The sequence below is a fragment of the Meles meles genome, chromosome 19 (assembly GCF_922984935.1).
Source record: "Meles meles chromosome 19, mMelMel3.1 paternal haplotype, whole genome shotgun sequence".
NCBI classification, from domain to species: Eukaryota; Metazoa; Chordata; class Mammalia; order Carnivora; family Mustelidae; genus Meles; species Meles meles.
Genome location: NC_060084.1, coordinates 51520203 through 51533734, shown reverse-complemented (window position 1 = coordinate 51533734; position 13532 = coordinate 51520203). Strand labels below are relative to the sequence as shown.

Below are 13532 nucleotides of genomic sequence, written 5' to 3'. Positions count from 1 at the left end.
ATCAGGGACTCTGAGGTCAACCTAGGATCTGAGAAGTTCATGGAGTCATCTGAACCAATGCCTCAACTCACAATGACTTTGGATGGAAAGTGGTGGTCATGTTGGTGTATATGCAGGGGCCCACGGAGAGTGCATTGTTAGAGGATTGCCAAGTAGGGCAATTTCTGGGAAACCAGGGTAGACTTTATGTCAGTAGGGGATTCATGATAAATCAGGGATTCTTGTTCTATTAAGTAAAAATTCTTGGTATCTTGAATTGAGGTTCTTGAAGTATTAGGGTGAGACTCTTGGTGTTTGAGATTGGGGACCTGTGTTGAGATTCTTGAGGCAGTGGGAGACCCTGGCTACTAGTTGTGTGCAGCCATGACATTGAGGGTGTGCTGAAGGATTCTTGGTGTACTGGCTTGAGAGCCTGGGTATTTTGGGAATGCATTCTTTGCTGTGCTGGGAAATTATGAATACTGGAGAGGAGAAGACAGATAGCTGGAGATAGACAGGAAGCACAGAGGAGGCTACCAGGTATATCCTGAGGGATTCCTAGTTACTAGAGATAGTGTTGGGGTGGGGGAGTTCCTTGAGGATAGTAAGAGAGTAAATGTCCTCAGGCTTTCAGAGGAGCTACAGGGTCAGCTCGGGCAGGGTGGAGGAGGACTGGGTCAGCACTCACTTGATCTCCTTGTTGATGGCTTCCAGCTGCTCCTGAAGCATTATGGCGAGTGTCTGCACGTCGGCCTGTCCACTGGGGGAGAGCAGCTCGGCCCCAAACATCCCCTCAGCCTCCTCCTCATCTGAGCCATCCAGCTCCCCAGGGAATGGGGGTGGCATGGACCCCGCAGGAGCAGACCGCTCCCACTCCTGTCTCTGTGTGGGGATAGAAGAATGTCAGGTGTTGGGGCTTTCTTCACCTCTACTGACCTTGTCCACCCTCCACGACCTTGCCCATGTCCCTTGACAAGGACTGGCCTCACCTTATGATCCAGCCCACACACTTTTCCCAGCCCAGCTTTGTCTCTTGACAAGTCCCTTTCCTTGACCAACTGCCCCACCCAGGACTCTGCCTCATCTCCTGATTCCACCATTTCCCTTTTCCCTTGACTCAGGCCACTTCCTTTGTTCATCCTGCATCCCCATTCTAGGATTCTACACCGTGCCCATCCCCCACTCACCGCCCCTCTCCCCACCTCATCATTCCGCTAAGGTTCTCACCAGGTGGCAGGATATCCACGTGAGGAGACGCCGGGCAAGTGGAGAGGATGGAGTTGTAGGAGAAAAAAAAACAACATGGGTCCAGGAGACCCTGCTTCTTAGCCCAGCCCCCTTTCAGAGCCCTGCCTATTAGACTCTCTGTCCTACTGTTGCCCACCCATCCCCTATTCAGTCTGGGCCCCAAAAGTGGCTGCTGACCTTGGAGGGCTCATCCTTGACCCCTGACCAGCGGCTCCTCTTGCCTGCCCGGCCACTGCCAGCCCCATAGGGGTCCAGGTGGGCACCAGAAGGTAGTGTGGGTGCCTGGGAGTAACGGAGCTCCAGGGCACTGCCGGGGAGAGACCTGTGGGCATAAAGAGAGACCAAGTGGTCAGGAAAAGGGCAGAGAGGTCAGGCATCATGGGAAAAGCCCTGGGGTCAGAGGACTGGGAGAGGGATCTGAAGTCAGAGGGCAGAGGCCATGAAGTCAGCTGTCAAATATAACAGGAGTCAGTGAAAGCCATGGGAGGAGAGGGAGTGGGGGTGGGGAAGGCCTGGAGATCAGAAAGGATGAGCTTGGCCAAGGGGGCTCCTATAGGCAGGGGTGAGGCAGAAGGACTAGTGTCACCTGGAGTAGGAAGACGGTGGCCTCCCCCGAAGCTGGTCGATCTCCATCTGCATCCGCTCCATCTCTGCCAAGAGCTGCTCCTGGTGGGAGGAAGTTGGAGGTATCAGGTCAGAATCCACCCCATCCCTTAGGAATAGCCCCTGCCAGCCTGGCTGATACCAACACCCCCCTACCCTGCCAGCAATGCCTGCTCCATGTCCCCGGTCCTCGGCCCCCATACGCTCTCCTCCAGACCCCTCCTTACCTTGTTGAGCAGGAGTTCATCCTGAAGCTTCTTCATGTTGGCTATCTCCTCGCTCAGTGAATTCTGTGGAGGACAGTGGGGGGCAGTGAGGGGCTGGAGCCTGGAAGGGGCACGACCTGGGGCTCTAAGAGTCCAGAGGCTGGCCGAAAGCGATCCCAGGGGAATGAGGTGGGCATGAGTGGTAAGCTGGAGGGCATGGGGCTTATGGGGCCAAAGATGCATCTGGGGAGGGGAATGCCTGGGAGCCCCAGAATCCAGCATCCTGTGTAATAAAGATTCAAAGTCTGAGGGGCCATGGGCGCCTGGGCGGCTCAGTCCGTTGAGCGTCCGACTCTTGGTTTCGGCTGGGGTCATGATCTCAGGGTCGTGAAATCAACCTCCCCTCCATTCTCTCCCTCTTCCTCCTCTTCTGCCCCTCCCCCTGCTCCTGATCGCTAAAATAAATAAATAAATAAATAAATAAATAAATAAATAAATAAACAAACTTCAAAGTGTGAGGGTCCAAAGGGTCAGAGGCTTGGGGAAAAACCAAGAACTCAGGGGGTGGGTGCACCCAGCTGTTGGGGTGTTTAGACCAGGTACAGACCCGAGAAGTCTGTTGAATTCAAATTCTGGATGCCCAGATTTGACATTTCGCCTAAGGATTCGGGGAAAGGTCTGGGGCCCCTGGATGGCAGTAGGAGGCGGTCTAGGATTACAGGTTACTGAAGTCCCGGGCACACCTTCTCTTCCAGAGCCCCCATGCGCTCCTTAAGGTGCAGCTGTAACCGCTCGTTGGACTCGCTCAGCAATTTGTCTACCGTCTCTGACAGCCGCTTATTGTGGTCATCGTTCATCTTCTCCCGTTGCCGTGCCTGTGCAAAGGATAGCGAGACCCAGACGCTCTAGCCCACCGGGCGCGGAGCCCCGCCCCCAACTCCACCCCCTCATCTAAGCTTCAGCCCCAGCTTCAAAGCCCCAGCCCCTCTGCGGTCGTCCGCCCCCTCACCCGCTGCAGCTCCTGGTTCTTCTCCTCCAGCTGGGCCTCCAGCTGCCGAAGCCGCTCCTCAAAATTCCCGTGACGTTCCTCAGCCTAGTGGACAGGAAGCCAGGGCCTCTGACTTTGCCCCCCTAGGACCCAGTCAGGCTCAGGCCCCGCCTCTTCCAAGTTTGGGGGCCAGGCTCCGCCCCCCCAAGCCCCAGGCTCCTCCCCTGAGAGACTCCAGACCCGCAGTAGGATTCGCACCCTGTCTCTTCCTCGGGGGGTCTGTTCTGTCCCTTTTGCTTTCCAGGCCATCCTGTCAGTCAGGACTAGAGAACCCTCAACCCGTCACAAACCTCCAGGTCCTGCCCCCGTTCCAAGTTCCCTCCCTTTCGTAGACGCCCCGGCCCTGCCCGTTTCCCCAGAATCCACGACGCAAGTCTCCTACCACTCCAGACTGAAGGCCCGGCCTCATCCCTCTACCCCACACCCCCACCGCCCCGCCCCATGCCTCTCCTCACTTTGTTGAGCGCTGCCACCCGCTGGGCCAGCTGGGCCTCTATCTCCGGCAAGGTCTCCGCCTTCTGCAGTGTCTGCTGCAGCTTCTGCTTGGCGTCGTCCAACCACTCCGCCAGCTGACGGCTCTTCTCCTCACTCTGAGGCAGAACAGACATGGGGGTGGGGGGTGAAAGGGGAAGGACAGGAGCCAGGTCACACAGGCCGCGGCCTTGCCCCCATGTCCCCTCCCTGGTCATGCCCCCACCTGCCGGTACAGCGACTCCTTGCTGGCCAACTCGTTCTCCAGCTTGTCATTGGCATCGTGCAAAGACGTGGCCTCTCGCTGGGCACTCAGGTAGCGCTTCTCCAGGGTGGTGATCCGCTCCTCCATATCCTCCCGCTGCGCAAGTGCCTGCAGAGGCCGCAGAAGGTCACGTGGACGACAGCTCCCAGCAAGACCCGGGGTGGGGGGGGGCGGTAGTGTAGGCTTAGAACCCCAGACCAGGCACCCCAGGGTATCCTGGGAAATGAAGTCTCCCGCTATCTGGGCGTCGAAATGGCGGAAGCACACCTCCCAAGAACTGTAATAGCCAACCTTAAGGACCCCCACCAAGCAAGAGGTCAAATGGTGGTACCACACCTCCTATGAGCTTCTAGGGCATACTTAGACCCTCCCCATATGGATGACCTGAAGCCCATGGGATCGAAATCTCCACTCTCCTTGGCCCACTCCCCTCAAAAATCCAGGCCTGGGGGCGCCTGGCTGGCTGACTCAATAGAGCCCTGTGACTCTCGATCTTGGGGTGCTGAGTTCAAGCCCTACCTTAGCAGTAGAGTTTACTTAAAAATAATAATAAACTGGGGCGCCTGGGTGGCTCAGTGGGTTAAAGCCTCTGCCTTCAGCTCAGGTCATGATCCCAGGGATCAGGCCCCACATCCAGCTCTCTGCTCCGGGGGGAGCCTGCTTCCTCCTCTCTTTCTGCCTGCCTCGCTGCCTACTAGTGATCTCTGTCTGTCAAATAAAACAAATAAAATCTTTAAATAATAATAATAATAAACTACCTTTAAAAAAATTCTAGTTAGGGGCGCCTGGGTGGCTCAGTGGATTGGGCCACTGCCTTCGGCTCAGGTCATGATCTCAGGGTCCTGGGATCGAGCCCCGCATCGGGCTCTCTGCTCCGCTGGGAGCCTGCTTCCTCCTCTCTCTCTGCCTGCCTCTCTGCCTGCTTGTGATCTCTCTCTCTGTCAAATAAATAAATAAAATCTTTAATTAAAAAAAATTCTAGTTATATTCAACTGATGAATCACTAAATTCTACCTTTGAAGCTAATAAGAAAGAAAGAAACATATAAATAAATAAATTCAGGCCAGATTTTTCAGCAACTTCTAGCACAGCCCAGGTTTAGAATTACAGAGCAAGTGTCCTAGGGTCTCATGAAACACAAAAGTCCCTTCCACGTGGGAGGAAACTTCTCCCAAGAGCCCCACCTTAGCACAGGCTCACAGAAACCTAAGTCAGGACTCCAGGGTCTCATGGAAGATGGACTTCTGTCTGGGAGCCCCAACAGGACCATCCAGGCTTAAAATCTGAGGTGAAAGTCCCAATGGATGGTGAAAAACAAAGTGCTCGCTCTTCTTTCTCATCCAGTGACTTCTAGAACCCATATCCTACATTTCCCAGCAGTCCTAGGGACAGGAGTTAGGATCAAGGGGCCTAAGCCAAGATGGGGTGAAACGCAGACAGAGGAGTTCAACTTAGAAGCACAGAAGTGGGGTGCCTGGGTGGCTCAGTCGGTTAAGTGTCTGCTTTGGGCTCACATCGTGATCCCAGGGGTTGTGGGATGGCCCTTCCCCCAGCCCCTCCCTGCTTATGTTCTCTTTCTAAATAAATAAATGAATAAAATCTTATTTAAAAAAAAATATTGTATGGGGGCGCCTGGGTGGCTCAGTCAGCTGGGCGTCTGCCTTCGGCTTGGGTCATATCTCAGGGTCCTGGGATTGAGCCCCCGCGTGGGGCTCTCTGCTCAGCGGGGAGTCTGCTTCTCCCTCCCCCTCTGCCTCCCACTCTGCCTACTTGTGCTCTCTCTTGCTCTGTCAAATAAATAAATAAAATCTTTTAAAATGAATAAATAAAGATTGTATGTATTTATTTGAGATAAAAAGAGCGAGAGAGCATGAGCGGGGGGAGGGGCAAAGGAAGAGGGGGAGAAGCAGGCTCTCCACTGAGCAGGGAGCCCGGTATGGGACTGAATCCCAGGACCTGAGATCACGACCTGAGCCGAAGGCAGACGCTTCACTGCTGAGCCACCCAGGTGCCCAATAAATAAAATCTTAAAAACAAAACAAAACAAGACCAAAACAAAACAAAACACAAAAATAAAATAAAACAAAACAAACAAACAAAAAAAAAACGCAAAAGAATTTCCCAATGATAACCTATCTCGGACCTGTTATTGAATGCCTACCATGTATGTGTCATGTGCCAACCCCCTGGCAAGGGTCATAAATCCCATTCTACCGGTGAGCAAACTGAGATTCAGAGAGGAGGAGAGTCCACACAGCTTGTGGACCGATTCCAGTTTCCACCATTCATGAGCTCTGTGACTCTGGGCAATGGGGGACGGGGAGGGTTGGGGCAGGGAGGGACAGAGGGCAGCCCACCAGGGGCTCCGGCCTCACCTCCTTGAGGTCGCGCTGGAGCTTGGCATTAGCTTCCTCGGCCTTACCCAGCTCACGGTGGGCGGTGCCCAGCTCCTCCTCCAGCTGGCTCATCTGGCGGCACAACACCGCCAGGCGCTCTCGCAGCTGGCACACCTCCGCACGCTGCCGCTCCAGGGCCTCCTCCAGCTCCGCTGTCCGCCGGTTCGAATCCCCGCCAGGACCAAGGCCATTGGCAAGGGGCTGGAGTGGGAACAGTGAGAGAAGAAGGAACAGAACCCAGAGTGGGGAACACAGAGATATAGAGAGAATACAAGGATAAAGTTGACGGAGGGGACGGGGGGAATCAAATGTCAGTCTGGAGGTCGCAGAAGTTAGCTAAGTGACTTGAATCAGAGGTCAAAGACCAGTAAGGGTCTTGGGACTTCAGGTGTCATGGAACCAGTGAGGATCACACCAAACATTAAAAAGACAATCAAAAAGTCAGGTGGCTGAGTGGAGGTCACAGGGATGGGGATCCTTGAAGAGCCAGGGGAGCGAAGGTCTACCGCCTCTCACCTGCCCATCCCCATCCTTGCCGGGCTCCTCCATTCCCGACCGGCGCCTAGACAGCTGCTCTCGAAGGTTCAGCGTCTGGGAACAGGAAACGGAGATCAGGACGAAGGGAGTCCTAGAGCCCGCGGCTCTACTTCCCACTGGCACTGGTCCTGCTGCAGCCACCCCATCCCACAGTCCATCTTTAAACCCCGTGCCTTTATTATATATCTCCTTAGCTGCTCAGCCTGAATAAGTCCACCGTTACTCTTCCCCCTAGCCTCCTTGTGGCGCTGTCCTCTATATCCCTAATTTTCCCCACCCAACTATTTCCTCCCCAGTAGGTTCCTTCCCTTAGCCCCAACCCACTCAATCAGCTCCACCCCATTGGTAGCTCCCTTAGTCCCGCCTCCTGCTTGGCCACGCCCCCACCTCCTGATTGCTCAGCTCCAACTCCTCCTCTAGCACGGCCACCCGCTCCAGCGCCATCCGCAGTCGCTCCCGGACCTGGGGATGAGGGCAGGACAGAGTGAAATGGGGATCAGACACAATCTAAGACATTTGACTGTGAGGCCGAACACCCCTGGGACGGCCTGATAGGGCAACATTAGCATTCCTCTACCTATAGTGGTTGTGCAGCTCCAACAAGTTACCAAGGCAGCCCTACCCACCGGTAGCCCCCACTGAAATTCATTTTTCAACCAGTCGGGTCCCAGTCTGAGTCTCCCGTCCCAATCGATCTCAGTTAAAATTCTTCCCACTTTGGACAACCCCAATCAATCACAGCTGGAATCTCTCCTATCCAGGGCAGCCCCAGACGACTATGGGCTTAAGTTCTGCATCCAGGCTCTTCCGATTCTCATACCTTCTCATCCAGGGCCTTGTGGTGCTCGAAGAGAGATTTTAGAGCCTTGAGCACCTCCACCTCGGAAGAGACCCCACCCGGGGACTGGGCCTGGCGCTTTACCACGGTCATGCGCAGTGACCTCTCGTGCCTGGACACCAGGCATTCCAGATGTTCAAGAAGAAGCTACAGGGTTAGGTCACCGGGCCAAGGAAAAGAGGCAAGGGAAGAGAGGCAGGGTCGAGGACAAGGGTAGTCCAGACAGGTGGGATGGACACATGGAGGAAGAGGGGAGCCAAGCAAGAGGTAAGGAGAGCAGTCAGGATAAAAGAGGGATATGAGAGGTAGGGGCATGGTCCAGGAAGGAGTGGTGCAGGAAAAGAACAATTATGGAGGTAAGGGAGGAGATGTGAGGGAAGGAGGGACCAGAGGAGACCAGCCAGGAAGTCGAAGTAGGGAGCAGACAGGAAGGCAAGATGGGTGAAAAAGACGGGTTAGGCAGCAACACCTTTGTGGCCCCGCCCACCCCGTTTAGGCCCCGCCCCCACACCCCTCACCCGCGTGTTGTTGCGCTCCGCCTTCAGCTCTGCAATCTCTTCCTCCCGCTCCAGCAGCTGCTCCCGACATAAGTTCAGTTCTTTCGTCAGAGCCGCAAACTCCTGTCCAGTTGTGGGTAGGATCGGGACAATTAGATCAATCCTTTCCCCATGTCCCTCAAGACACGGGCCTGGAAGTTTGAAGGCCCCGCCCCTCCCTGCTAAATCCCGCCCCTTCCAGCGGCTCAGATCACGCCCATCACCAGCAAGGCCCCCCCGGTACTCCTCCCTTCCATGCACCAAGTCCCGCCCCTTCCGGACCGCCCCCTCCGCGCCTTCGGTGGTCGAGGTCCCGCCTCCCGCAGGCCCCGCCCCGGTCCCGCCCAGACCTGGGGCAGAGCGATGCTGAGCTGGCGCTGCAGCGAGTCCTTCTCGTGGCCCAGCTCGCGCAGCCGCAACTGCGCCGTAGCCAGCCCGTCCTGCGCCTCGCGGAGCGTCTCCAGCAGGCGCTCGCGCTCCGTGAGCATCGTGACCATAAGGCGCTCCAGCTCGCCGCCCGCCTCGTCCGGGCCCAGCGCCGAGCCCCGCCGGCCATCCTCGCTGATGGTGGGCATCACCTCGCACATCATGGCGGCGGTGCTGGCCTGCGGGAGTGGGGAGGGAGCAGGGAACAGAGACCGGCCTTGTCGAGGCACTGGCAGAGAAACTAAGGCACGGCCACTGGGATACTCCATAGTGGAAACTGAGGTGGGGCAACCCAGGCATTGTACAGAAGAAACTGGGGTCCATCCGTTCTGACCATGGCACAGGATAAACTGAAACCCATTGCTCTCAGGAAATCAGGCCCAGCTACGTGGGTGAGAGAATCTGGGGAAACCGAGGTCATACTCCATCAGGCACTGGCAGCAAATCTAAGACCACTCTCGTCAGAGAAGCCAAGACCCATTGCCTCAGTTAATGTGGGAAAATCAGTCCACCTGTTCTGACCCTACTGGGAATGCCCATGAGCCCACTGCATGAGTGAGAAGACAAGACCAGCTGAGAACCATGCCTTCAGGAGATCAAAGAACTGGGGCCACAGAATTAGGTCAGTGGTACTAGTACAGGGTCACAGGGATGGCCCTCACCTATCCAGCCCAAATCCTGCCAACCAATTTCCCAGATATCTGTACCCCAGCTCCAGATATCTAAAAAAAAAAAAAAAAAAAAAAAAAAAAAAAAAAAAAAAAAAAAAAAAAATTCTTTCTCCTAGAAAGAATCTAAAGAACACTCCACTTGCTAGCCATCTCCCACAACCCAGGAGTCCAAGATCCAGCTCCCTCCTACCTCAATTCACAGGAGGCCGGGTCCCCAACTCCCTTCTCTCCCCTAGACCCCAGAGTTAGTCTCCAGCCTCCTCTTCCCCAATTCTGGGGGTCAGACAGGGACACAAGAATCCAAGCTTTCCACCTCCAACCTCAGACCCAGAAATCCCCGCCTGCAGACCACTCCCCCGCCCCACCCCCGGCCCCAGAACCGGGAGTCCAGGCCCCCAGGCCCCAGGAATCTGCCTGTATTAGCCATGGGCGGAGATGAAGGGAGGTCTCCTGAGCCGCTCCCTCTACACACATCAGGTCAGACGGGTCCAGCTGGCCTGGTCGAAAGCAGGAGGGACTTTCACTCCATTCCCTCCTTTCCTTCTCTCCCTCCAGGCAGCGGCATAACCGGTTCTGACAATGGATAGTTCCCAGCCCCACCCAGCATGCAGACTATGTCCAAAACCTGGAACTGGGGTCTTGGACTTCAGTGAGAAGAGGAGGGGGGAGCCGGGGCGCCTGGGTGGCTCAGCGGGTTAAAGCCTCTGCCTTCGGCTCAGGTCATGATCCCAGCGTCCTGGGATCGAGCCCCGCGTCGGGCTCTCTGCTTGGCTGGGAGCCTGCTTCCTCCTCTCTCTCTCTCTGCCTGCCTCTCTGCCTACTTGTAATCTCTATCTGTCAAATAAATAAATCTTTAAAAAAAAAAAGAAGAAGAGGAGGGGGGGGTGCCTGGGTGGCTCAGTGGGTTAAAGCCTCTGCCTTTGGCTCAGGTTATGATCTCAGGGTCCTGGGATCGAGCCCCGCGTCGGGCTTTCTGCTCAGCAGGGAGCCTGCTTCCTCCTCTCTCTGCCTGCCTCTCTGCCTACTTGTGATCTCTGTCAAATAAATAAATAAAATCTTAAAAAAAAAAAAGAGGAGGAGGGGATGGAGGGCCCTGGAAACTGGGAGTGAAGGCAGCTAGATGCCTGTACCCTTGGGTCTTTGAAGAGGTGCCCCTGGGAACATGCCGGCATGTCAGCACTCAGAGACCAGATTTAAGACAATATTTATAAGGAGACAAGTCAAACCAAATGGTATCTAAACCCAGAACCTACTTGGGAGGTGCAACACAGAATGTTTCCGAGAAGCCATTCTAGAACTAGAACTTAGCAAGGCTGGGTGTAGGATCTAGAAGGCCATTGGCATGAAGACACTACAGAGTGCAGAAAGGACATATGTATCCACATGTACAGTGTGCTTGGGGTAAATTCCTTACATAGGGCCAAGTAGAGTGGCATAGTCTAGAACCCAGGTCTGGAACCTGAACCAGTCAAAAGCAATCCAATAAATTAAAGAGTGGTCTGGGTCACTGAAGAACCCCAAACACAGAGGGGAGCATAATGATACCTAAGAACACACCTAACGCGATGCATGACAAACCTAGTCAGGAGACATCTAGAACTCAGAACCCATCAGGGAGGCAGGTGTAACAAAGAATATAGCAGGGGTCACACTCTCGGTGTTATGTGTCTGGATGACAGACAGAAGGCAGAAGATAGACTCTAGAATTCAGAATATGCCCTGGGCATGGGGGAAAAAAACCCTAGAAAGTCGCAAGGAGTTTGCTTGGAACTTACAAGTGCTTGGGGGAAGATTCAAAAGCATGCTGGGAATTGAGAATTTACTGGCATAAGGACTGAGCTGGCAAAGGAAAGGGGGAGAGATGTTCTGGAAATGAGGACATTTCTAGCTGAAGACTCCAAAAGAGGAGATGAGCCTAGAGCATGCTTAGAATGCTAAAGTGGCAGATGGAGGAGGAAGCCCACAGTCCTCCAGGAGATAAGTTCTAAACGAAGGTCATGTTAGGGAAAAGATGGACAGAAAAGGTCGGAATGGATGAGCCTAGCACCGAGTATCTGAAAAGGGAAGATTTACAACATTTCAGTGAGAATCCTTTAGATTTAAGACGGTAGACATGGATGGAACCTAAAATAGGAAAGTGCACTTTAAAACTGATAGCACAATATGGAGAAAGGCTAGAGCATATAATTGGAACACACATATTCTAGAATGGAGACTGCCCCTGGGAGGAGAACGGAATCTAGAACAATGCCAAGGATATGGCTGGAACCTAGAACACACCTAAAATAGAATTTTAGCAGAGAATAAGCAAGTACTGGTTTCTAAAAATTCAGAACACATGTGAAGAGAAGGTGGAATCAGAATTTGGTTTGGGGACATTATCAAGACATTTGAATTCCCCTGGGAAAATGCATGCCTAGAATTTAGCATCTAACCTAGAATTGAGAACATACCGTGGGCGAAAACAGAAGAGAGATATTGACTGAGAGCATTCTAAGATTTAGAAAGAACCTAGAACATTGCAAGGGCACAGTTTAACTGGAAATACAGAAGACAGTATTCTGGGTCATCTAATGAACCTAGGTCACAGAACACATCTAGAGGAAAGCATGTATGTTTGGTTCATCAGCCTGAGAAGGTATGCACGGAGGATGGGACATCATGACACAAACATCATGATAGGGTGCTGGAGACATCTCAAGAAGAGAGAATATCTGGGAATAGAGAAGAGAAAGCCCAGGGAGCACAGTGCCTGAGGTGATATGGAGATGAGGCAGGGATTTGTTAAGGCCACTAAAGTTGTCAAGTTGATGGGGGACCTGGTTCCCTAAGAGTAAGAACTAACGGGCTGATACTTGGTGGGGGCCTGGCGTCCTGAATTGTTGTGGAGATAAAGGACAGTGAAAGCTTGGAGCCTGAGTCCTTGTTGGGAAGGAGGGTTGTGGCAGATGGCTTTGGTGGGCAATACAGAAGCTGGGTTCTGAACTCCTGAGTCCTTGAGGGGATGCAGGACCAGGGACAAAGCATCTAGGTCTCCAAGGGGGAAGGTAGGCAGAAGCCAAAGAATTGCATTAAGAATTGCATTCCAAGTCCCTGAAAGGGAGAGAGTCATGGTGCCTGAATCCCTAACCAGGCAGATGCTGGGATGTTGGGAGGCTGGGTTTATTTGCCTGAGGGGCACAGGGGCCATTGAACTGGGTCTCTAAAAGGGGCAAGAGCTGGGGAACTGGATTCCCAGGTCCTGAGCAGGTGGGGGTTACCAGCTGGGGCCTTCAGCTAGACGGAATGAGCACCAGTAGGGCTTCCAGAGACAGGTGGAAGCTAGATCCCTGGATGCCAAGGTCCCTAAGGTGGACCAGGAAGGAACATTCAGAAGCCCCGACTCCTCAAGAAGCAGCTGGGGTTCCAGAAACCTGGGGTACTGAGGACGGGCGGGGAGGCTCGCCAGCAGAAGCCTGAGGCTCGGGCGCCCGGGTTGGAGAGGGCCCCGGGTATCTTCGGGTCAAAGGCGCGGCGGGGGGTATTCCCCCCGGCGCCGCAGGCGCCCCCTCCCCGGCAGCAGGAGCACCAGGAGGTGGGGGAGGTGAGGCTGCCGAGTGCGCTGACCATGGACAGCTCCAGAGCGGGCCTCTGTCCAGGGCGGCTGCCGAGCCAGCCTGGACGGAGGGAGGAGGCTGGCTGTTCAAGCCGGAGGCTGGAGATGGGCACACCGGGTGCACGAATAGGGGACTATGCACACCCGACGGGGGGCAGCTGGCCCTGGCTGGGGGTCTGACACAGCCACAGCAGGTGTCTGGAGCTCCCGGGAATGGGCCGAGGAGGAGGATGTAGGTCCAGAGGGGGCTGCCGGGGCTGAACTGGGAAATCCAAGCTACTGGGCCCTGGACGAGGCGCCAGGCGGCAGTACGCCTGGGATTCTAGCGTTCGGTTGGGGACTCTGAGAGCCGGGAGGGGCACGCCTGAGTCTCTGGGGTTGAGCTGTGAAATCTGGGCTCCAGAGCCCCCGGGGATAAAGAAGGCAGTCCAGGATCTCGGGAAGGAGAGGGAGGCTCGGCGAAGGGTCCCCGGGGTGGGCGCTGCCAAGCGGGCTGGGCCGGGCTCTTACCTACCTGGTCCGCGGCGGTTGCGGGCGGAGCTGGGCTGCAGGAGGGACGTGGGGTGGGGTGGGGGGACCGGGCAGGGCCCCTGGCGGCGGCCGGGGCCCGGATCTGTGGCTCCGGAGCCCTGTCTCCGCCGCTCGCGCGGGCTCCGCGTCTCTGGCTCCGGCTAGGGCGCTGGGGACCCCCCCTCCCCCTCACGGTCTCACAG

At 55.1% G+C, this 13532-nt stretch overlaps 1 protein-coding gene across 5 annotated transcripts in view; it reads right to left on the bottom strand.

The window, feature by feature from the left end:
* PPFIA3 (PTPRF interacting protein alpha 3) overlaps positions 1–13532 on the bottom strand; it is a 24128-nt gene extending 10596 nt beyond the window's left edge. For 3 of the 5 annotated variants that reach the window (XM_045989308.1, XM_045989306.1, XM_045989310.1), the window contains exons 1-15: positions 13334–13532; positions 8478–8732; positions 8110–8211; positions 7574–7738; positions 7141–7215; positions 6733–6807; positions 6196–6417; positions 3782–3928; positions 3540–3674; positions 3046–3129; positions 2780–2911; positions 2058–2120; positions 1814–1893; positions 1405–1549; positions 668–861 (exon numbers count right to left, since the gene is read on the bottom strand). In XM_045989308.1, coding sequence (XP_045845264.1) covers positions 668–861; positions 1405–1549; positions 1814–1893; positions 2058–2120; positions 2780–2911; positions 3046–3129; positions 3540–3674; positions 3782–3928; positions 6196–6417; positions 6733–6807; positions 7141–7215; positions 7574–7738; positions 8110–8211; positions 8478–8717 — 1859 coding nt within the window. In that variant the 5' untranslated portion in view covers positions 8718–8732; positions 13334–13532. Of the gene's footprint in view, positions 1–667; positions 862–1404; positions 1550–1813; positions 1894–2057; positions 2121–2779; positions 2912–3045; positions 3130–3539; positions 3675–3781; positions 3929–6195; positions 6418–6732; positions 6808–7140; positions 7216–7573; positions 7739–8109; positions 8212–8477; positions 8733–9215; positions 9235–13333 lie in introns of those variants that run through there. The other 2 variants (XM_045989309.1, XM_045989307.1) reach the window with 2 other exon arrangements.